This window comes from Nanorana parkeri, unplaced genomic scaffold (assembly GCF_000935625.1).
Source record: "Nanorana parkeri isolate BGI_ZX_2015 unplaced genomic scaffold, ASM93562v1 scaffold165, whole genome shotgun sequence".
Classification (NCBI taxonomy): Eukaryota; Metazoa; Chordata; class Amphibia; order Anura; family Dicroglossidae; genus Nanorana; species Nanorana parkeri.
In genome coordinates, this window is record NW_017306433.1 from 515297 (window position 1) to 539287 (window position 23991).

General features: G+C 40.1%; 1 protein-coding gene across 1 annotated transcript in view; it reads left to right on the forward strand.

Annotated features, from left to right (window-relative positions):
* The window catches only part of MYO3B (myosin IIIB), a 207224-nt gene that overhangs the window by 32562 nt on the left and 150671 nt on the right, over positions 1 to 23991 (forward strand). The window contains exon 8 of the mRNA XM_018554563.1: positions 7108 to 7253. Within this exon, the coding sequence (XP_018410065.1) occupies positions 7108 to 7253 (146 nt within the window). The remainder of the gene's footprint in view (positions 1 to 7107; positions 7254 to 23991) is intronic.

Below are 23991 nucleotides of genomic sequence, written 5' to 3' on the forward strand. Positions count from 1 at the left end.
AGAATTTACACTTTGTAAATTATGAAGCTACCACCTTTACTCCTGCTGCCCTAGCTATTGGCCCATGGGTGTTGCTATAGTAAATAGAGACATAAAATGGACATACAACTAGTTCTAGCAGGTAAAGTACAACAGCTCTAAATGAGTGATAAACAGTAAACTCCCAATTATCTGGCATTCAAGCAACCGGCTAAAAAAAATCAAGGACATACCTTGAGTTTTTTTGCGGTTGCTTGTTAGACATGGTGGACACTAAAAAAATGTTGTTAGCAATTACATATATTTAGGAACTGCAGGGGGTTGCTTAAGAGTTATATTAACTCTCAAGCAACCAGAAACTACAATTATCTGGCATCTACCAATCCCCGTGGGTGCCGAATAACTAGGAGTTTACTGAATATGAATTTATGCATTATTGCACAGGCAGTGCACTGGTTAAATGGTCACCGCCTTGAACTTGTAGTGCTAAGGTTATGGGTTCAAATCTAGCTAGGAACTATTTGAGTAGAGTTTGGGTTTGTGCAGGTTTGCCACACAATAATGGGAGGTTAGCTGGCATATGACTTTTAAAGAAATAAGCAGAACCTTGCAGTCCTGGCAGGTCACTCTTCCTTATTGCAGAAAAACACTTTACATCAACGCTATCAGATAGAAATAAGTTGTCAATAAAGTTTTGTGTGCTTCCACACTTGCCTTGTGTTTCGTAAGCTTTCTTCAAAAGCATTATACCATTGTATTTGTGAATGTTGAGCCCCCAGATTTACAGGTGGTGCGTGACGTCCAGGTAGAGATAACACACTGGGGACAGTTCAGAACACAATGGATTCCTCCTCTCAGCTGGTGGCTGCGGGCACATGAAGATGCCACTGTTATCTTGATCAAGGATGGCCATAACTGGTCATTGACTCAGAAGCCTTATATAGGAAGACTAGTCCACAGCTGGTACTAGTACTGAGGTTCACATGCAGAAAGTGCCCTACTGGAGTTTGTACAAACAACCATTCTGACAAATGCCAGAACTACAAAATTTCAGTTGCAGACCTTTTATACTCTTGAAATAGTTCAGCGTAATCACAATATTTTTTTTCTATGTAGTATATGCATTCACTGAACCTTTTTGTCAAGCTGAAGTTTGAATGAAACACGCAAGAATTCATTATTTATTTCTTGATTGTATGCAGACAATTGGCTCTTTAATGTTCAATAAGCTATTGTTATTACCGTGAAAGTCTAGCCCACCTGTTTCCTCCCTGCTCTATTTCCCTTTCATGTTGCCCTCAATGTAGTCTTTGAGCATAGTGTGCACCCTGTGTATCGGATGATGTTGCAAGTGGATAATTGCAGCACATTACAGGAGATTTCTCCTGCCACTCATCAAGCCTAATTCACAGGTCTGCTGACTACACCGTGGGACTCAAGGTCAGCTTCAGGTTAATAGCTTCAGGGCTGTTTACTTTTACTCACTATTTATCTAAAATTAGAACCAATCATTTGGGCATAATGTATTTGCACTCTGTCGGCATTTAAATGCTAAAGTTTAGCAGTACGTTCACCAGAACTCTGTAATAGCGTATATATTTGCAGCAAAAGTCACCTACAGAAACATCTCCAAAGTGGTGGATGCAGATTGCAGGGGGTCCCTGCACAGTGACAAATGTTTGAGTTCTGGGTTGTGTTTGACACTGTCCCAAATACCTTTTGGTCATTGATGTCAGGCTTAGGAGGATGATGAGGTGTCATGCTGCACCTTCAAACCATTCCTTGGTGTATCTCCCATTACTTATATGTTCCTGTAACTACCAATCCCAATACCATGTATGAAATAAGTGTATTCTACATAAACGATCAACTGCCAACATCATCATTTATATCACATATATCCCAGCATTCTGAGCTCTGGTAGAGGGGCCCCGTAGTCCGATTCAGGTTCCCCAAATCCTGGTGTGGTTTGGTATGTATTTCACTCAGGTTTCCTTGTTCAGAGTCTGGCTCTGCTGCCTCTCACCTTCTGTATTCAACTAATAGCACACCACACTGGCTTTCTTCCACATCATTCAAATCTGCTTGTTAAGATGCCGGATTAATACTGCTTCAGCTGTACATCCGGGCAACTCAGATGTGTCGTTGACCCCAGCTATTGTGTCTCCTGCAGGCCATTCACAAAATACACAGCCCCCGGGTTGAGCAGCGCTGGAGTACAGCAGGACCTGTACAGTACTGTACTAAACCAGGCATGTACACAAGAAGATTTGCCGGATGTAGAAGAAAACCAACATGGTTGCTTCTGGGGATACAGAATGTGTAATGCTATAACCCTGGTATGTTTTGTCCAGAGTTGGGCTGTCTGTGTCCCTATTGGGGAGATTTGCCCCCTTGTATGTTTGGGTGACCATTGCAAACAGGCCAGAAAGTGATGGGAAACCCAAAATTATACATTTATTTTTATTAAAAAAAGAGTTCAAGGAATATCTTCAAATGGGGATGCTTGTCCCAGTGTCAGCTGCCTAAGAGAGTTTTCCCCTCACTTCCTCTTGTGTAAAGTAAAGGGGGAAATTTCCCCAAGAGAATAAAGTCTGCAAAAATGTAAAAAAAAAAAAGGATTAAAAATGTTTTTCGTCATTACCTAATTTATCCAAAACTATTAGGTTCTGACTAGAAATCCGCTTTAATTCAATTTTACCCCTAAAACTCAGCATTTATGTAAGCAGAGCTCTTAACCCGAACATACTTCTAAATATAACCTTTTAACTTGAGCTAGATTTTGAGCCTCACCAACTTACTCCTTAAACTCCATCTAACTCCTAACCTTGAACCTATGCATTATTACAATGAAAATGATCACTAAAGTTACTATACAAAAGACAATATCACATTGTCTTTTGTATAGTAATAGTAATATAGTGTCTTTTGTATCAAAATTGTTTGTCAGAAAAAAGCATGCCAAATAATCTGCACCAAAAATCAAGAGATAAAACTGTAGCACTGGATATAGCTGATCACATGTACTGACTGCACTGTAGGTACTAGCCCTCATATCTAAAAGCACAAGTGACCTGTGGGGCAAATGTCTTTTGTCCCAATTTCATATCATGAGTGCAAGGCTCGTGCAGTTCATGCCCACTCCAAACCTCATCCCTCTGGCTGGCTTCACTTCATTGCATGTGTTGCGAGCAGTAACACATCATACGTGCATTTAAGTGTTGGGGTAACATTTATTTGAAATGCCACACCAATCTACCTGCGTTCTAGCACTTCACAACGATCTGTAACCCATTACAGTGCTTTGTGGTTTACCCTGCCCCAAAAAAAGGTGTGCAAGTGTGGTTTTTTTTGTTTGTCATGGTACAATGGCAGCCAATTCAAATTACTCTGTGCAGAGTGAATGAGTGTGAAGGGCCCTTTATGTATGGTAAACAACTAGAATAAATTTTTTTCATAAAATCTTGTTTTCATCTATTTATTTTTTGTATCTCAGGGCTGACGATCTCATCTAGTCTCTTTCAGCCACTTCTTGCCTACATGCAGTCACTGCAGCTTCTGCTTCATATCATGCTCTGGATCAGCTTCCTTCTGGAGAAAATAGTGGACAGGAAGTGCCTAAATAAGACCTTCATGGCAGAATCACCTATTGTTACTTTAATGAAAGTTGAAGATTTAAGGAGATTAGAAGAGAACTATGGCCCAACCTTTTTGCCATAATTCTAATATACTAATGTTTTCCTTTAAGCCAAAACTCACAATATTGTCGGGGTCCACCCCGCTACCTGATTGACAGCTGGCTCTGTCTCTCCAGAGGTGTTGTCCGCCCCCTCTGCCATCCGTTCCTCCAGTCAGCGCTGGAAGAATGGAGAGGTGAGGGGGAATCCCTGCAGAGAGTGGTGACTATCAGTCACCACTCTCTGCAGGGAGATGATCGGGAACTGAGTGTTCAGCGGTATGTGATCACTCAGTTCCTGATCAATGGAGCCCACGTGTGACAGCTTCATTGTCACACGTTGGCTCTAATTACAGGGATGAGTGTATTTCACTCTACCCATAAGTGTCCTTTAAATAACATTAACAGAGTAAACCTTATGTGAGATTGTAGTGATTTGGTTAGATGTACTTTAACCAAGTCCAATGCTAGAACTAAACAGCTGCATCTTCCACAGAGGGGCAGCAGTGGAAATGGGTGGCCCCATGCCACATTTTGACCCGGTGACCTTGATGTGTCACCTCTGTGCCACTGTAATAGTCCCCTGACAAGACTGATCTGTGCATTAAAGCAAAATACACATACAAATATCCAAACCAATAAATAGTAGGGAACGTGATGTGAGCCTCTGTGACAGCCAAGGGCTGCAAGAAACAGTTTACACAGTCCTGAAATGTCACTTTATTATGCAGCATTTTATAAACCCGTCATGTAAATCCTGCCCTTTTCTCTGATATGTCACCTTGCATTCATCATAACTTCACACAGCAACATACAGGTAGGCCAATTGTACAGATTCCAGCTATACAGTAATACCAGTTCACGCACCATATGAAATCCTGTCTTTTTTAACCTTCATAAAAATGCCTTCTATGTATTATAATCTGTTTGTACAGCATCTATATTCACATCTCCATGCAACCGTTATCGTTTTAATCCGCTGTCTACATTTATATATTTTACTGTAAGTGGCTTCTTATTGTTTCTTTAGTTTTGCAAATATTCATTCCATCACCAAGATCATTAAAATGTAAATCAGGTATGTGTCACCCATAACAATATCTGCACAAAGGAAAATGATTACAGTAGCTTTGCCTCATCATCACATCTGCGAATGTAGGTTTTAAAACCCCAGTGAATTTTCTTCCGTCCTTTGGAATGTCCTTTATATCCAACTAGATCTTAAAGGTAAACAAGTCTCTCAATTGTGACAATGCAATGTGTTTTTAACTATTTTTTGTGAACAATAAATTATTTTCTTACATATAAAATATTGTGAGAGCATAAGTGTTTCTTTACAGCCCCCCCCCCCCCCCTTTTCGGGCCTTTGCATACCTGAAAGTGGGTTTATTTTCCTGAGGTTATATCTAGATCTTAAAGGTAATCACTGCCATTTTAATGTATCTAATAATAGATGAATGGAAAAGTTTTAGAACTGGGAGTTCAGACAGAGTTTTCTTCTAATGAATGAACAACATAAGGAGATGATGCTGAGCATTTGCATTCTTTAGAAGTATTGCATCCAAGGAGAGAGGTGAGACACATAATTGGTTTATTGCACTAATGTCATCTTTGGGCTTGTTTAGTTAGAAAGTGTGAAAGCATTACCCACGGCAACCAATCAGAAATATTCACTTAAATCATCTGACTATAGTAAGCCAGTTATGAATTATCGCACTTGCACCTCATCCTTACTCTTTCTTTGCACTTCCGCTAGATTCATATTATATGCAGGGGCGTATCTGCCGCGAGGCAAACAAGGCGTTTGCCTGGAGCGGCAGATTCGCTGAGGGCAGCACCGGCCCGCGGGCCAATTGCAGAAGGGTTACAGACCTGTATGGGATGCCATCGGGACGCGGACGGCGGCTTGGGGTGGTGTGCAGATGGCGGGTGGCGTTGCTTTGTCGTCATCGATGAGTCATCTGTAAGCCGCGGGAGAGGGGTGCTGTCCGTGAATCGGCGGGTCAGTCCGGTGGGGGGGCGGTGTATTTAGCTTTGCTGCTGTCTTGCCTAGGGCAGCAGCAAAGCTAAATACACCGCTGATTATATGATTATAAAACTGTTTTTATTAGTGTTCATCATTTGTTTTAGCATTTTAGAGACATGCAAAAACTAAGTCTTTTAAAAAAAAATATTGCTATATTGTGGCTGATTGATTAAATTACTGTTGGATAGTAGGTACCATAATCTGCCAGATCTCTCCTTACTTGTTATAATAATCCACTTGACAGCAAAAGTTCCTCTGTAAATACCAACTTTCTGAAGCTCGGCATTTGCATAAGTTTAGGCTCACCCAATGCCTGACATTTTATAGTGCTTGGTCCTGGCAATAGGTTGCTCAAGACTCAGTGAGCTCCATTGTGCAATGGCAAAGGTTTCTCTATTTATCCTACATTTTCTAGTCTATGGTGGCTCATATATGTCATTAATGACAATTACCTTTATTCCTAAACAGACCAGACTATATCCTGAAATTCTGAAAAAAAAGACTTTTAATAAATCCCTGTTCACACTGGAAGCTTTCCCAATACCAAAGTAGAAATGGAGACCCATTTATTTCCTACATATTGCTTTAAGAGTGTCATCTTGAGCCCAATGCCAGTCCGAATGTTCAGGGCATTGAAAGCTTTCCCAGTACAGAAGTATAATTGGAGACCTTTTGACTTCCTACATATTGCTTTGATAGTGTCATCAGAACTGACTAAACCACATACAGTGCTTATATCTCTGCTGTGTATTGCTGTGTATTTATTTCTCTTACGTGGTCTGCAATAGATGTATATTTTGTTATAGTGTAAACTACACAACTTGATGGCACAACCACCTAAAGCCCATTTCCCACACTAAAAATCCCCCAGCCACAAGTGGCACTTGGGTACGGCCTATTTCACCATTGTTTGTGCACACTTCTCTTCCTTGCTCTGCAGTAACATAGAGATCACTGCCACCCATAGCACAGTTCTCAGAAACAAATCCACTACATTAGCTCAGCCAAGATCGAAGAAGAGGATTGTGATGAACTTATCGAGTCAGGTAAAAGATATTCCATAGTGGCATGTAGTTTTACCTTATAGGCCCATAGCTGTTCAAGAAAGAAAAGAAAAGAGTATTTGCAAAGTAAAGGCAAGTATTATTTTTTTTCTTTTGCAGGAAGCATTGAAAAAAAAAATATATGTAAAAAAAGTACAGAACAAAGAATTTTTCATTTGGAGCTGTATGTATGTATGTATGTGTATAACATTTATGCCTGTTATTATAAATGTAAGTATATTTATGTACTGTATGTATAGTCTAATAAGAAGCAGCGGCTAGATTGTAGAATAAAACAAGCCGTATTCCCTTATGTAAAGCTATAACATGTACACTTCATGTTACAAAACGCCTGTAACTCCGTCCTTTCATCTCTTCAATAGGTCATAGCCTGTGAACAGCAGTATGATTACTCGTATGATGTGCGCTGTGATGTCTGGTCCCTGGGGATTACAGCCATTGAATTGGCTGATGGAGACCCGCCTTTGTCTTCCATGCATCCAGTCAAAGCTCTGTTCAAGATTCCCAGGTAGGCCACAAGATGGCTCTCTTGATTCACTGGGTAGTCAGTCATGCTTAGAGATACATTCAAAAATTCACTTTGTATTGAAAAAGCTGAAAAACAAAACAATGACAAAAAAGATAGGGAGTAATAAATTGACATGTGCACGTCTTATTTGAATGCTGTTTCCCATAATCCTCCCCACTTTATCTTTGGCTTACAATGGCAGGCAGCAGTTGGGCAAAAGAGATGGAACATAGGTTACTATTATTCCTGTATGATTCTGCAACAATGACATACTGTATTATCTAACTTGAGAAATACATGGGATCCAAAAGTTGATTTTATGTTTTTAATCAGGTTCAAAGAGCAACAATGTGGTCTCACTCATATCAGTAGTGAGCTAAGGACCAAAGGACCTAATTTATTAAAATTTTTTGGGGGCAAGGACTATTTCATTAATCAGATGCAAATGTGCTTGGGAAAACAATATGTTATATCATAAACTGTAGATCTAATCTGTTACTTTGTGGCAATTCAGGCAATTCTTATGTAAGTTAATTTGGTAAATCAGGCCCAATATATTCAGCCCAAAGCAAACAATAAAAATAATACTTGAGACTGGTATTTGTGATTACATTTTATAGGTTACTCTGCTGTTTTCATCACTCTTCCTTATTACTCTCACACATATGTATTAATGCAGTGCAAACTGCAATAATGCAAAGTGCATGAAACCATAGCAACCAATTTTCAGTTTAATTAAGGCCGATTATTCTAATATGATTACTGATTGTATCTAATGCATTACTAAAATGAGCACATTGCTGGTTGTCTTATCAGTTAACCCCTGAATGTATTTTTGCTGTGTGCTTTTGTAACCCCTTGAGCCTGAGGGTTTGTTGGGGAATACCGTGCACTTGCAGTAATTGTGGCAATTCGTGGGCAATTGTTTCAATACATGACAGTCATGAAAAAACATGCCCGGAAAATGTTGGCAAGACACTGACTGGAGCCCAATCTGCTTTCACACTTCTGCCCTTTCCTGGCACTGTCAGCACAGCCAGTATAGTTGTTCCCTTTCTGACCACACACATGCTCTTGGTGGCCAGAGGGAGGTGCTAGAGGAGAGGGAGGTGCCAGAGTACAGCCCACATCTCATACCAGCCATTTTTTCATCTTCGCCATTCTCTCTCTGCTCTGGCTGATGCCAATACTTTTAGCCAATCAGCAGGTAGTCTGAGCTTAGGAACTGGACTTTCCATTTTTGCGGCCAAATCTGAATAACACCTACTTTATATTTGTTACATGTTCCCGTTCACATTGCGTACAAAATAAAATTGCTACTTACATTTTATGTGCTTTTTTACTTTTAAATTCTACCTAGCTTCCCCCCTTTGCAATGTTGAAGGAGAACTATGAGGTGAGTGATTTCCACTCATCCTCATAGTTGGAGCCAACCTGTGACAAAGAAGCTGTCACAGGTTGGCTCTATTGATCGGGAAGTGAGCGTACACATACCGTCCCTTGCTCACTTCCGATCATCTCCCTGTAGTAAGTGCTGACTGTCAGTCACCGCTCCCCACAGGGATTCCCCCCCCACCCCTCCAGTCACCAATCCATCAGCGCTGAAGGGAGGAACGGACAGGAAGGGGGCGGGCACAGCTGGCTCTGGTTCTAGATAGGCAGAGCCAGCTGTCAACCACGCAGCTGGGTGGATCCAGACAGTATTGTCGGGATCTGTCATGGCTGCGGCGCTCTCACTATATTGCAGGAGAATGGCCCACAATATACTGAGCTTCGGGTCACGGGAGAAGGTTAGTATATGTCCTCCAGTTACACTAAAGAGAACTATTGGAAAAAACACTTAGTTGACTCTTAAGGAGGAGACTGTGGGAAGTTATGTTTACTCTAATTAACTCTGTCTTTAGTGTGCTGACCTATTTCATTATTAGCTGAATACCGTCTGTCCTAACAAAGACTTAAAGACTTAGAAGCATTGAATGCTAATGAGAGGAAGTTTAATCTGTCCCACAGTGTGTCCCTTTACTTTCACTTTAAACACTGCTCAAAGTAGCCTGTAATCTGCACAAAGGCCTTCACCAAAGAAATAGCTAAAACATACACAACATACTTACATTATTTTTAGTTATGCTGTGTAAATGGGAACACCTAACAAACATACAGTATAGGGTTTTCTCAAATTCGAGTATTAAAGTGTAAATACACTTTAAATGGGAAAAACGGAAAACCCCTATTTTAGATTCCTGAATGTGATAACATGGAAGGGTTTACTCTTCCACAGATTTAGTTTTTTTCTCTGGAAGATATTTGCAGTTTTGGATTTCACCAGTGATGTCACCCACTGGTGATATCTGGCATTGTAACATTACCTTAAAGTAAACTCATGGCCTGGCTATAGACATTCAAGTTTTACAAATTCTTAATAAGCAGTAAATATGCTTTAAAATGAGACCCCCACTGACCTATGTAGTCACTGGCCACTGTGGAGCAATTCAGCCTCAAAATTTACAGCAGAATCAATTAAGTTTTTATTTCCCCAAAATTTCACAAAAAAATTGGAAGATTTATTTTAATTGATTTTGGTGTAATGCATTAGCATTGAGGGGAAAAGCAAAAATAAGTTTTTAAAAAAAATATGTGCAATTGGCTCCTGAGCGTTATGTAATACCCGTCCAACCTGTTACTGTGCCAAAAATAGTTCCTCATTTGCCCTTTTATTAATAATAATTATTTTTTTAGACAGAAATTACAAAACCAATAGCACAAACAAGTACAAAAAAGACAACACAAATGACACACAATAAAGGTAAAAAGACATAAATAATGAACACTACATGAAAAACTAACCCCCCCCCCCCCCCCCAAAAAAAACCTTTAAATGAATAAAAAACCCAATAGAACTGCAACTCATTCAGCAAAACTAAGTTTCCTTTTTGGTAAGATTTTGCTGGCTGCGAAATCAATGTAGCTAAAAATAACTCCGCTCATCCATACTCAGCAGCTCAGCTCATTCTGCTCCCCCCTCTCAGCAGGTGCTCTGGGAGGCAGGAGTGAAGTAAGCAGCTGAAAGAACGATATAAGTAGACATTGTTGCCTTGCTCAAGCATGGAAAAGTGACAGTGTCTCTGCAAAAGGCCAACCAACCCCCTTATACTCACCTTCCCTGCTGTGCTTCCTCACCAATCCTTCTGTCTTTATAGCCAGAAATGACTGGTGTAAGCGACATTGAGGAAGTAGAGTTGTCACTCCCCCGGTTATGTGAAATTGCTTGCACCTAGTGATTGGCTGCTAGACCCAAGAACTGTCACAGGGGAAGAGTTCACATGCTCCTCCATACCCAAAAGTGCCAGATGTTGTCACCAGCTGTTGAGTAGTAAAGGAGCGGTGGGGGAGTACTACTACTGTAAGTATAAACGGGGTCAAGGAACCCTTTGCAGCTGTGGGAGGGCCGGACAGTGTCAAAGTCAGTGTTCTATAATTTTTCTCGATCCTATACATTTTCTCGACTGTGTCACTTCCAGTGGGCCGAGTCATCCGAATCAGATGTTTTCATGACCGCCTTTCTTCATGACATGCGCACCTGGAAGTGACGCAGTAGAGACATTAATGGGTTGAGGAAAATTATAGAACACTGGTAGTGGAGTGATGCCTGTCAGTGCTGTGCGCGTGTATACCTGCCCAGTTTTACAGCGGTGGAATGTATGCCCGCCCATCAGGTCAATCATTCCAACACTTTGGGGTTGATTTACTAACCACACAAACACGCCACAAACACGCCATGCAAAAACACGCCGACTGCGCGCGCGTGCGCGCGTATACGCTTGGCGTGGAAGCGTATGCAGGTTATACAGATGCTTGATAGGGGGGGGGCAAAGCATAAAACAGGGGGGGCAATTGCCCCCCTGTAGTGACGCCACTGCTTTGCAGAGACACTGTTACTTTGCCCTGCATGGCAATTTGGCAAATTCAGTATTCCTTTAAGCATTTCAGTACTTATGTTGTAAATGCTGAGGATGAATTGCTCCACAGTGCCTGCAGCTACAGAGATTAGTGAGAGCTTATTTTAGGGCTCATTTACTGCCTGCTAAGATTATTAAAATATTAAATGTCCATAGTCTAGCCACTGGTTCACCTACCACAGGTACGTGCTGCGAGCGGAAGCAGGTGAGGCAAAGCCTCACCTAGTATTATGGAGGAAAAAGCTGTCAGCTTCAAGTCTGAAGCTGACAGCTTTTTCTCCATTCAGATCGGCTTGTAACAGGTTACACAGCAGGGAAATCCTTCCCGCTGTGTAACCTGTCATGGACGGAGCGCTGTCTGTTAATTACAGGCAGTGCTGCATCCCGTTTTTGACTGCTTCCCCACTGCTTGTGTAACCTAACTAGTAAGGCAAAAGCTGTCACAGCATCTACTATTTGTTAGAGGCGTGAGCTCTGTGGATGGTTTGGACCAATGGCAAAGTGCCATTGGTCCAAGCTGTCCAGTCAAAAAAACAAAAAAACAACCCACTGAAGCCATTGATCTCGATGCCTCAGCAATGACGAGCAAGTGAGGGACAGGGAGGGTCCCCCCTGTCTCCTCCTTTCCTACTTCCTCCCTCCTTCACACTAGCCAAGGCTTCGTCGAGATGTCACAGGGCTTCTGAGGGATATGGGCGGGGCTTCGGTGCACTGGGGGCGTAGATGGGCATGCTGGGGGTAGGGCTAGGGAATGCTTCACCAGGAAACGAAGGCATCGCACATGACTGACCCACAATATAATAGTTGTTTATGGAAACCATTAATCTTTGTGGTCAGACCTCAGGTAACCAAGCTCTTCGGGCAACTGCAAGGCAGAATCCCTCGTTTGTCTGCCAGAAGACTGTAGGAAGCGAGAACTTGGCTATTTGTAATTTTAGGTTTATCACTGCAGTTTTTAGGTATCAGATTATTAATTAATAATAGATGAATTACTGCACCAAACAATAATTTATTGCACTGCAGGTAGTCCTGTGTGGAATAAAATTTGTATATTTCCTTATCTGAGTTTCCGATGCATATCATTTTACTGGCTGAAAAAGGAACAATGGAAATGTTTGAACTAAGCTCTTGTAACATTCATACAATTATGGCCGTCGTTCACATCTTCTGTGATTGCAATTTGCATTTCTGATTAGCTCAATTTATATGCAGATTAGCCTGTGCGTCATAATGTTATCTACTTATATCCAGCCTGGGTTCCAGTAAGCCACCAGCTTGAAATAATGAATCAGTCAAAAAGCGGCCTTGATTCTTGCTGCCTGTTTGCATGGCTGTAGAACAGGTCAGGGCAATTAAAGCAGCAGAAAGGGAGGCGCTGCTTTTCAAAGCTAGAAATCATCTGTCTTATTAGATGAATAGAAGACAGTGTTAAGAAAGCGATCATAGAATAAAACATTCATAGGAAGATGAAATAAATGAATATACAATGGCAGGATTCTTTTTTTTTGCTTCTTTCCTAATCTTTTTAAATTGTTACCTGGCTCCCTGGGAATTTTCTAAACGTCTGCATGAATGGCTCCGAAAATGATGAATGATCTTATCTTTATCTTCAGTCATAAAAACAAAGACAGTATTCAAACAAACCACACAGCATTTTTCATTTGTATGAATAAATTGTTAGATAACCAAGAGGATTGTTTAAAAATCATGTATATATTTTTTAGCTAGTCGAACCTCCTATTAGCTGAAAGCCAATTATCGTACGAATCCGAATTGAGTTTCGGACACGCATTACGAAATACGAAATAACAGATATTCCGAAACGGAGCGAAACAAATTTTTTGACGGCGCACAAGTCTAATTCTTTGTCCAGCTTTTGATCAGACCTGTATAGTGGGTAGGTGGTGTAATGTCCCATTCATTTTTTCAAAACAGATTCAGGTCATATATTTGTTTGGAATGCCTTACTTGCATAGCTTGTGTTAGATCATCCAACAGCATTTTCATGGGGTTGACGTCAAGACTCACTAATACAATATAAATTCTCTTTAAAGGAGAACTATGAGGTGAGTGCTTTTCACTTACCTCATAGTTCTAGCCGACCTGTGACAATGAGACTCTCACAGCTCGGCTCAGTAGATTGGGAGGCGTTCGCTCACCTCTCGATTCTGTCACAGCTCTCTGCCGTGACAGGGGAGGGGCTGGATTCCCTGCTCCGATCGTTCAGCGCTGACTGGCGCATCGGACGGGGGAGGGGGGGGTACACCGGGCTCTGCCTCTAGATAGGCAGAGCCAGCTGTCACTCACGCAGCTGGGCAGGTCCCGGCATAATTGTCGGGATCCGCTTCAGCTGCGGCGTCTCCGTATACCCCGAGCTGCAGCTCGCGGTATACTGAGCTTAGGGTGACGGGAGGATGCTAGTTTGTGTCCTCCCGTTACCCTAAGGAGAACTATGGGGAAAAGCCTTAACCCCACAGTTCTCCTTTAAGTTACTCCGTTGTTAATTTGGTCCTGTTTTTTATACAGTTGTCACACGCATGACCTAACTTCTTTTCAATTTTACAGCAAAATTCTGTTGAAATATTTCCTGGAACAAATTGTCATTAAGTTATCCCACAATGATTGCAAACCATTTAGGTCCTGAGGTAGCCAATTAATCCCATCATGCTTCAGATTTGGGATGAAGTTTTGTTTTGCTTTGGTATGCAGTGGCTCATTTTCTCCAAAGATAACACTGTACACATTTACCAAAAAGTTATGTGCTTTGAAACAGTCAAATAATCTGTTTAAAACTTTAAAATATATTTTTTTGAAGAATGGTGGGTTCTTTTTTCCATATTACTGGGGAGTACTCACCGATACCAATTACCTATACACAAATTACCTATACCTTTTTTTTAGTATCATGTGGCAGTATACAGACTAATGATTTTAGGACAATGGTGGATTTTCAGTGATCGGTCACATGTGGCAACTGCGGTGACCCTGGTAGGTCTGCCACTGACTCCAAGCTATATAGGGACTGCAAATCTCAGCAATACATTATATAGCAATGCAGAAAGGTACCAGCTATAGAGAAATACATTATAAAACAATGAAAAATAATAATATTATTCTACATTGCTGTATAATGCATTTCTGAGATTTGTAGTCCTCTGTAGCTGATGGTATTATTATAATACCATCAGCTACAGAAAAATACAAATACCAGCAATACATTATACAGCAATGCAGGATGGCACCAGCTATAAAGAACTAAAAATCCCAGCGAAACATTATACAGCTATGCAAAATAATACCATCAGCTATAGAGGACTACAAATCCCAGCAATACATTATAAAGTATTGCAGAAAAATACCATCAGCTATGGAGGACTACAAATCCCAGAAATACATTTTACAGTAATGCAGAATAATACCATCAGCTATAGAGGACTACAAATCCCAGCAAATCATTATACAGCAATGCAGAATAATAGTATATACATTTTATATACTCTGTGCTGCTGCTCTGCTCCAGGGTGCCGGCCTGATGTCTTGGGCAGAGAGTCTGGGGAGGGTTGTGGAGGATTTCAGGAGGAGTGTGGAGGGTCTCAGGAGGGGTGCGGAGGGTCTCAGGAGGGGGGAGATGTGCGGGCCATTGAAAGCACTGTAAACAGGCGCCGCATGGTTCCCAAGAAGGGTGCTGTGAGGTCTCCAGCAAGTCCTGGACCTAAGGCAGCTGCTTTAATTTGAAAATTTAAAGTGCCTGTATCGTTTTTTGGTATCAGTACTCGTGAAAATGCCCAGTATCAGCACCGATACTGGTATTGGTGCATCCCTACATAATATTTATTTTCCCTAATACAAATGTGTTATTATTACAGTTTCCCAACAGTAAATTGTATATATATAGAAAACACAAATGTTAAAAATTAACTAATAGGTATAGCATTATACCAGTCTAACAATTTATATTCAAATCCTTAACACCATCTGTATGTGCAATGTTTAGAATATGCAAGTTGAGATGGGGGAACCTAGGAGATCACAGAGGATGTACTCAACCATCAATCTAGTCTGTAAAATGTTGTAGACCATGATCAGTATCCTATACATATCCTTTTCAGTCTTATAAGGTTCATAAAGTCTTCAGCCACATTGCACGTTTTCTGTAGAGCCCAAAACTGTGTAAAATGTTATATGTTCACAGTACATTAACAGTGAAGATCAAATCCACACCTCAACTGTCACTGATAGAATGTCACTATCCCATACTTGTTCTAATATTGATCATATTTTCCTAAATATTTATTTATTGGATATATGATAATATAAAATTATGTATGTATGTTATTTGTTAAATAAGACAACCTTTACTATTTTATTATACTATTTATTTTTGTGCCAATCATGCAGCAATCCGAAAACTGGTGCCGGATAGATGATGATCCAGAAGTAGGATTTTAAATGTTCCTATGAGCGCTACACAGACATGCATGTTCACAATGGGTGAATATGTATGCTACTTCCTATAGATAGGGGACAGGGAGTACTCTGCTGAAACCCATGGAACTGTGCTGTCTTGGGAGAAAACAATTGTTACTGGAAAATACATCTCAGTTGATTGACTCTCTGCTGGAGGAGGCTTGGCCTGGGCTGTTAGGGAATGCCTGCAGACTAGAGAATAATTAAAAATAATAGGGCCCCATTGAAAAGTGTTATTGGGACACCCGTTAGTGAGATTGTGGCCTATAATGTACCTGTTATGTTTGGCCAGTGGTCAGAGATAGGCACCCTTATAGAGCTTCTACTTATACTGCATGGCTTGCTATGGCTTTAATTTCTCTTTTGCCTATACATTTATTTATGATTCCTGATCCAACCAGTTCAGGGGAATGTTTTTTATTGTCAGTATATACCTTGCTGAGTCCACAGGCTTTTTCACAATTTGATTTTATTGAATAGCTGCTGGTTTTAAATTCTATTCAAGATTTTAGCCCATGCCACCTTAAACTACTAGTCCATGGGAACAGCTTTGGAAAAACGGCACATGTGTGATCAATAGCTACACGCACCTCTTATTAGAATTGATTCCTTTAACAAAAACTATGCTAATATCATTGTTTTCATTCATGGATGTGCAGTAAGAAAATTGCACACTAAGGTTGACTGATTCACACAATGCTCCCCTTAATCTTTATTGCGACTGCAAGTGACTTGCTAAATAATGTCAAGGAAAAAACCCAGCAGATCATACGTTGTATCTTTCAAGCGAATATAAATAACTCTAAATAAGTCAAGTTCTCCTTTGCTACTGTGTACACACATATTAGATTTATTAAAGGTGTTTTTTTTACATGCAGATGCAAACTTGCTTTGTCTTCAGTTTGGCTGGTTTTGGAAACAGGAGCAAAAAGGTCACTTGGCATCCTTTTTAACTTCAGTAAATAGTTGACAAAACTCCCCTCTACTGTCTTCTGATTGGCTTTTGTCTCAAATGACATCCTAACCCAAAACAGTGGAGATCATGGGGTTGATTTTTTCAAGTCAAAAAGGCTGTTCACTTTGTAAGGGAATTTTCACTTTGCAGGGGAAGTTTGCCTTAGCTTGGTGAATGTGTAAAAATTCCAAACAATACCCAAACACGTGTAAGGAAAGTAAAACAAAACAGAACAGTTCATTTGCTGGTGGAAGTCAGCACAGCATCACCTCATTCAATAAGCTAAGGGGAAATGTCCCCTCTAAAGTGAAAATTCCCCTGCAAAGTGAACAGTCTATTCACCTTTAGTAAATCAACCTCAATGACCACTAACAGACCATGCCCATATAAAAAAACATGTCATGTTTGGAAGGGTAAGGCTACAGCTTTAATGGTTAACTTATATACCCTACAAATAAAATGACATTCACAGATAGTTTGGCAGAGAGATAATCTGTAAAATGCAGACCAGCTACCCCCTGGCTGGTCTACAATACTTTATATTTAACATAATAACAAAAATATGAAAGCATTAAAACACTCATACACACACACATTTTTACCTTCATATATAGTATGATTTATGTTGAGAAAGTTGCATGTAAAAGGAAAGTTGCATCTCATGGCTGAGTGGATCTTTTTATCTGGCTGATCTTTATGGTGTCTTGAATTAAGTATTATAGGACAGTTTCCAGTTAAACAATAAATCAAGCAATGTACAAAGCTGCTCACTCTCATAAGGCATATCGTTGGCATCAAGTATATATTGCTTCAGAGTGATAGCAGTTAATTAATTTGCTAAAATATGTAATTAGGAGGTATGTGACAAACCCAAGCGGAATATTAATGTTTTATTTCCCCGTAATGGCCTTATTCCCCTCATCAAAATAGATTATTAAGTTCTGCGTAGGCCTCTCATGAATAACGGCCTTCATTGCCTCAAGACAGAGATAAATCATCCTGTGAGGACCCTGAACCATGAAATGATTCTGTTAACATGTCATCTGTCTAGATGGTATATTTTAAAATCTCTGGAAGAAGCTTCTAAATGATGAAGGAAAGGTAGCCCAACAAACTTGGTAAACAGGGAATTGATACCTTGAACCTATTCCATCTGGTGATGTAACTTACTTTGCTATTTAAAGTGACATTAAACCCTCAGATTTTTTAACATAAAACAATACTGTAATGTGTGCCTTACTGTAATCCATGGTTGTTTCCCTTCTCTTTGCTGCTCTTCCTTTTAAATATGTATGTCTTCTCATGCTGGGCAGAACTTCTGTTTTGCAGCAGACTGCCTTGTCTCTGAAATGGATACATGGTGTCTGTGTGTAGGTTCACAACCTGAGCCAGCACTACAGGAAGAGGCACTCAGCTGCAAAAGGAAGTTCTCCCCAAGCATGAGAAGAGATACAGATTTAAAAGGAAGAGCAGCAAAGAGAAGGGAAAAAACCATGGATTACAGTAAGGCACACATTACAGTATTGGTTTATGTTAAAAAATCTGAGGGTTTAATGTCACTTTAAGTTTTTCAAATATGAAACACTAGAACATACTGTAACTTAACAATAAATAAATAAATTTAAAAAATACCACCCAAAAATATATTTCAGGAATGGTGGGCTAAATCAACTTAAGGATCAGAGATCTAGGGGTTTCCAAAGACAAGTTATGTTTGCTGTGGTTCCTTACTCTGCTCCCTCTCCACCATGGAGCCTCACTCCTGCTGCAGCAATCAGAGTTGGCTGTCCTTGCTGTATCCTCTACAATATGACAAAAGAAATGAAAAATGTAGCAAGCATCGCAAGTAATTGCCAAAGGCCCTGAGAGGTAAATGTGGACACGTGTCTACCCAAAATTGAAATATCAGTTGATTAAAAACAGAGAATACCGGCATCACTGCAGTCTCAGAACAGCACAGGATATGCATACCCACTAAAGAGAATTTTGCTATTGTCAATATTAAATATGGTCTTTTGAGAATGTGTAGCCAGCAGATGCTTAGATAAAGCCATAAAAATACTCTCAGTCAAGCCAACCCTTGTCAAATGCCATTATTTCCAATTTAGCAGTTGAGGCCTGGTTCCAAAAGCCGCCTCATTCTTCAACAAATAAGAACAAAGACAAAGGAGCTAGGTCTCTTTGAGGTCTCCACAAGCTCTTTAAAGGACCTAAAGTAGACAACCAGCCTGACCATCGTAGATATATAAAAGTTGCATGGAGTGTTGCTACACCAAGGCTAATCCTGCTAAGGTATAGTCCCACAACTGAGGATGTTCTGAGGACATATACACATAGTTGTCATACTTGCAGTGGCATCTGACAGTTATCATCAGTTTTGTGGTCATTGTAATAATGTACAGAGGCATTAAAAAGAAACAAAAAAACGGCTGTCGGGGCAAAATGGGTATGAAAAGCAGTCTTGGCATAAAAAGCCTATAGCCAATATTTGATTGTACAGTAGTGAAAGTCATCACGATTGTAAGTATCTCACGTGAGGTCATGGCAGCCTAAAATTCTACTCACAATGTAGAACAAAGAAAGCGACCGACCAATGGTAAAGTTCAAGTAGGAAAGTCAGTTTAATGCTAAAGAGACAGATGGCAAGCCAACATGTTTCGGGGGTTATAATGGTCCTCCTTCATCAGGGAGCTAACCTTTCAGGTTATAGGAGCACTGGAACTACAAAGAGTTTTGATTTGAAGACACTTTAAGAGATGATTTGATCGCTATGGGAGTTGGTTTGGCACAGTGCACAGGAACTTATGTCAGTCCAAAATTCCTTCCAGACTCACCAGCCTTCTTGGAATTGCCAATCTCTGGCTCCATATGTGCAAATGTATACCGTGGCTGCTTTAAAGTGACATTAAACCCTCAGATTTTTTAACATAAACCAATACTGTAATGTGTGCCTTAACCTAATATACCTATCTCTTCTACAGACACCACTTGCAAATGCAACATATCTATTGTTGCTGTGTATCTCATATTAACTGAAAGTGCTGCTATGGTGAGAGAGATGGGTCTGAGCAGTGAAAGTGGGGAAGGGGGCATTCAGGGTTACATCTGAAGGCACGAAGAAGCATCACACTAGTGGTTGGCACCTGAAATTTAACCTGAAAGTCAATTTTCCTCTGTGATTTTTCAAGCAGCCCCATCAACTCAGACATATTACATCAAACAGATATCATCTTGTCACCAAACAGCAAAATAATATTTTGCAATGACGATAAATGGCAGCAGATGGCAAAACTCCAGGCTACAAGCTGGTGTGAAATATGGGTGCAATATAATCAGATGTCATTACCCTTCTCCTATTAACATTTAATAACCCTACTAGTTAACCCTTGCCTATGTTTATTATAAAAGTGAATAAAGTGGCTGCTGCTGTCTGGATCGGGGGCTCTGCTGTAGATTCAAGGCTTGTGTTGTCATTCTCTGTAGGACGCTGAGTGGTTGAAGTGAAATCTGCGCATACCTTCAGGCTCACCACTTAGTTGAAATTATTATAGCAGACTCAGTGGGAATATTCCTGTGCTATTTCCAGCGAGGAGTACAGAAATACCTGCTTCCTCATGGGACAGGCAGGAAATTGAATGTCATTAAAAGGAAAATGTTTGCCATTCTGTCCGTATTAAATTATGTGGCTGTATTACCACATTTACATTTTCATTTTTCTGAAGACAGCAAACATTGGGTTAAAGTGGGACTCCAGGCAAACAGATAGGTATACTGCTAATGTGCATGAATGTGAGCTGATTTACCTGCAATAAATAAAGATCCAGGGAATATTGAAGGTAGGGCTACTGTGGGAGTCTTGGGGGAGTGCCTGTGAATTGTAAAATTAAGAGCTAGTGCTGTGCTCTCTCTTTAGAACACCCCTAATTCTCTGTGAATCCTGCTCAAATGTGTACCCTGAATAAATGTCAACATGTAAAACAAAGATTGCATTTATGTAAAACACCATTAAAATGTATTAACACATTAAGAGAATAATTCACTTTACTTGCACAGGAAGTAAAGTTGTTATGTTTGCCTTGCCCCATCACAGATTTAACCCCTGCCCCAGATACATATTTGCCTGAATCCGATGGCCATGGCTTGCAGCAATCTTTTGCAATTTCTGCCAAAAATCCCCTTGCAGCTGGCCGTGCCTCTAATGTATTACAAAAGGACACAAATTATGCAGCCCTGCTTTTATTAATACATTATTAAATGCATTTAAAAAAAAAATGTAAGCAGTGTAAGTAACTGAATTGGACAGTCACCCTCCTGCAGTCCCTGTACAACAGAGCTCAGAGAAGCTCAGGGAAGGAAGCAGAACAAGGGGCCAATTTGGTGTGTATCAGTGCAGTAAGCATGCTTATAGGAGGGAACAGAGTGACCGAGAGACATGGTGGGGGTGGGGAGGAGACCTGTAAGTGAAAAGTGAAAAGAAAGATCAGTTCTCTTGCCCTGCATGATAGGTAGGGTTGTCATCTGTCCGGTACCCGACTGGACAGTCCAGGTTTTGAGCCCTGTATGTGCTGTGTCCATTTTTCAGGCCAGCTGAAACCCGGACACAAGATGTCACAATGTCAGACGGACAGGGGCAACCATGGGGTCCTGGCATTCCTGTTTGTATGCAACCGAGCTTCGTGCACAGTATGGGTGTACACCTCCACTGTGACTGGGCTCTGACGGTTCCTACAACATTTCCAATCTCTCTCTCTCTCTCTCTCTCTCTTTTTGTTTGTCTCTCTCCAGTTTACATATACACTACAATCTACTGCATGTGCAATGCTACATGTAAACACTCAGAGCCAGGAGGGTGCAGGAGGAACCAGTGTGAGTGTTGTTGTTTTTTTTACAACACCCTTAATTTCCCTCATGCCAAAAAAATGGATCTCAGCAAACAATTTGTGACTTTTTCAGACACTATGCTTTGGCCCATTTACCAAGTTCTCGCCTCATGATCTCACTCTCTCCTGGCTGTCTCTCCTATCTCTCTCTCCTGGCTGTCTCTCCTCTCTCTCTCCAGGCTGTCCCTCCTCGCTCTCCTGTATATTCCCCCCAAAAGATTGGATGCACAGAAATACAAATCCTGTCAGAAAAACAGCTCTCATATACTGTATGTATTTCATCCATATACTGTATTTAATTGTGGACCTGGAGTTCAGTATTAAGATATTTCTGTTTATTTTTATATTTCTTTGTTAATTTTGCCCTTTTCATAATTCCTAAAGAAAAGAATGAAAGTAATTTTGTATGATCCATACACAATCATAGTGTCTATGGGTACAATAGGGCAGAGTTAGTTTTTCCTGTTATCCTTATATATCAACTACCTTTGACAACAGCTTAAAATGAGGATAATTGAATCAAAGTTCAAAATTGAAGAAAACCTTTGGGATCAGAGATGGAGCGTGCTGTTGGGGATCACTGCTTTGGGTCACTCCCCAGAATGAATTATTTTCTGTCATTGCCTCGGTTAATTGCAGATATCATTAGCTCTATGCAACCCTTTGATGTCAAGTGCATATTATGTACTGATGATTCCGTCTCCCAATATCATGACATGCTATCCCACCAATTGTTTGAGAAGAAGATGTAGAGAGAGAAATATCACTGAAACATGTTATAAAATGGCAAAGGCATTGGTAATGGGAATTTGAGATATATCTTGGGTCGAATTATGGCAATTCTTTTAAAGTCTATCCACGTCCAAGAACAAAAATGTAATATATTGCAGCCCTTAGATAAAATGGCTGCATTATTATTTTTTTGCAGGAGTTTTCCCCTTTATTTTAGCCTGGTGATCTTGGCAGTACACGTCCCATACTAGGGTGAACTATACTGTATCTATAGAGGGGCAATGAAGTGTATTAGGACTTCAGATCAGCTCCCTCTATCCTCAGCTCCATGTCATAAGGCAGAGTGTGTAGAAAGTTAGGAGATCAGCGGACTTGGCAGAAAAACAGGAATTTGTTGCACTTATCAAAAATTTAGCAAAATGCTTTCAAGATGTATTTTAACAGAAAGAACATTGCAGATTAACACAATATGCAATAATATATTAAGACATACTGAGTAAAAAAATATAATTAAAAGGGAAAATTAGCACAGTGCTGTCAAGAAATTCCAATAAATGATAGAAATTGTAAACTGTGAGAGACTTATGGCTTTTCAAGGACTTTCAAGAAGGTTTTTAAAACATCCAGTACACACATTTACAACCCACAAACATTAACATGTTTTTACACTAATGAAAAGATTTGTTTTTTTGAAACCAGATGTCTGTAGATGAGGTAGGAGAGTGCTTGGGGAACCCTTTGTACCCTGTCTTTATGTGGAAATGTTGTACTCTACACAAGAGACTGGTATTCTAATGTGTGCTAAGAGTATTGCAGTTTAACTGAGGAAGCTTTCTAGAATAGCAAACATAGTGTCGTGGACTGGATTTTAAGGCAAATTGGGTAGAGAAAAACCAGCTTGAATGTGGATGATATTGTGCGATGGAGGTTGTTGAAGGCTCCTTTTTTTTAAAATTAATTATAGAATTAATTTTATTTGGGGTGTTTTTTTTTGTTGCTTCTAAACAATAACAAATTAAACACAGCACAAACCTAACAACAAGACTCTTTGACTGTGGCTTTACTCCTTAATCGGTTCCAAAAAGTTGGAGGCTCTTTGTGAGGATATTTTTTTCGGTGGCTGATGGGCTTGTTATAAGTAATAGAGACTTAAAACCAAAACCTGGACACTAGTCTAGGACACTGGACACTGGAAAGCTCTGAGGAAACTGTACAAACGCATTGATTTGGCAGCTGTGTCCACATACCATTTACTCAGAAGTAATTTCTACTTTTGGAAAAACCTATTCATTTCAGTAATGTAATTGAAAAACTATTCATACAGGAAACTTGAAAGTTAGTTTAGTTTGGCAGAAGAAGGATTACGTGGGCAGAGTGTGAGCACTGTGCCTATAGCAATTTAGTAAAGCAAAAAATCTGAAATTAAAGTATTATTTTGGCCTCGGACATTGTGTGACAGTCAAGTGAGTGAAAATCGGCACAGCTTGGTGTATAGTCTAGGAAAATAAAAGACTATACAACAAAATAAGTGGCTAAAGAAAAGCTTACACCACCACACCAATAATGTACCACAGATGATTCATTTATTCAAACCACAACAAAGAAATATTTATATACTCTATATGTATAGTATAACAATGAACCCCTCAATAAAGAAAAAATCTTCACTGCAACCCATCAAACCATTTAAAATGCCCAAAAAGATCTCATAAAAAGGTCACAAGGCTAAATTAAAATTAAAGAAGAAC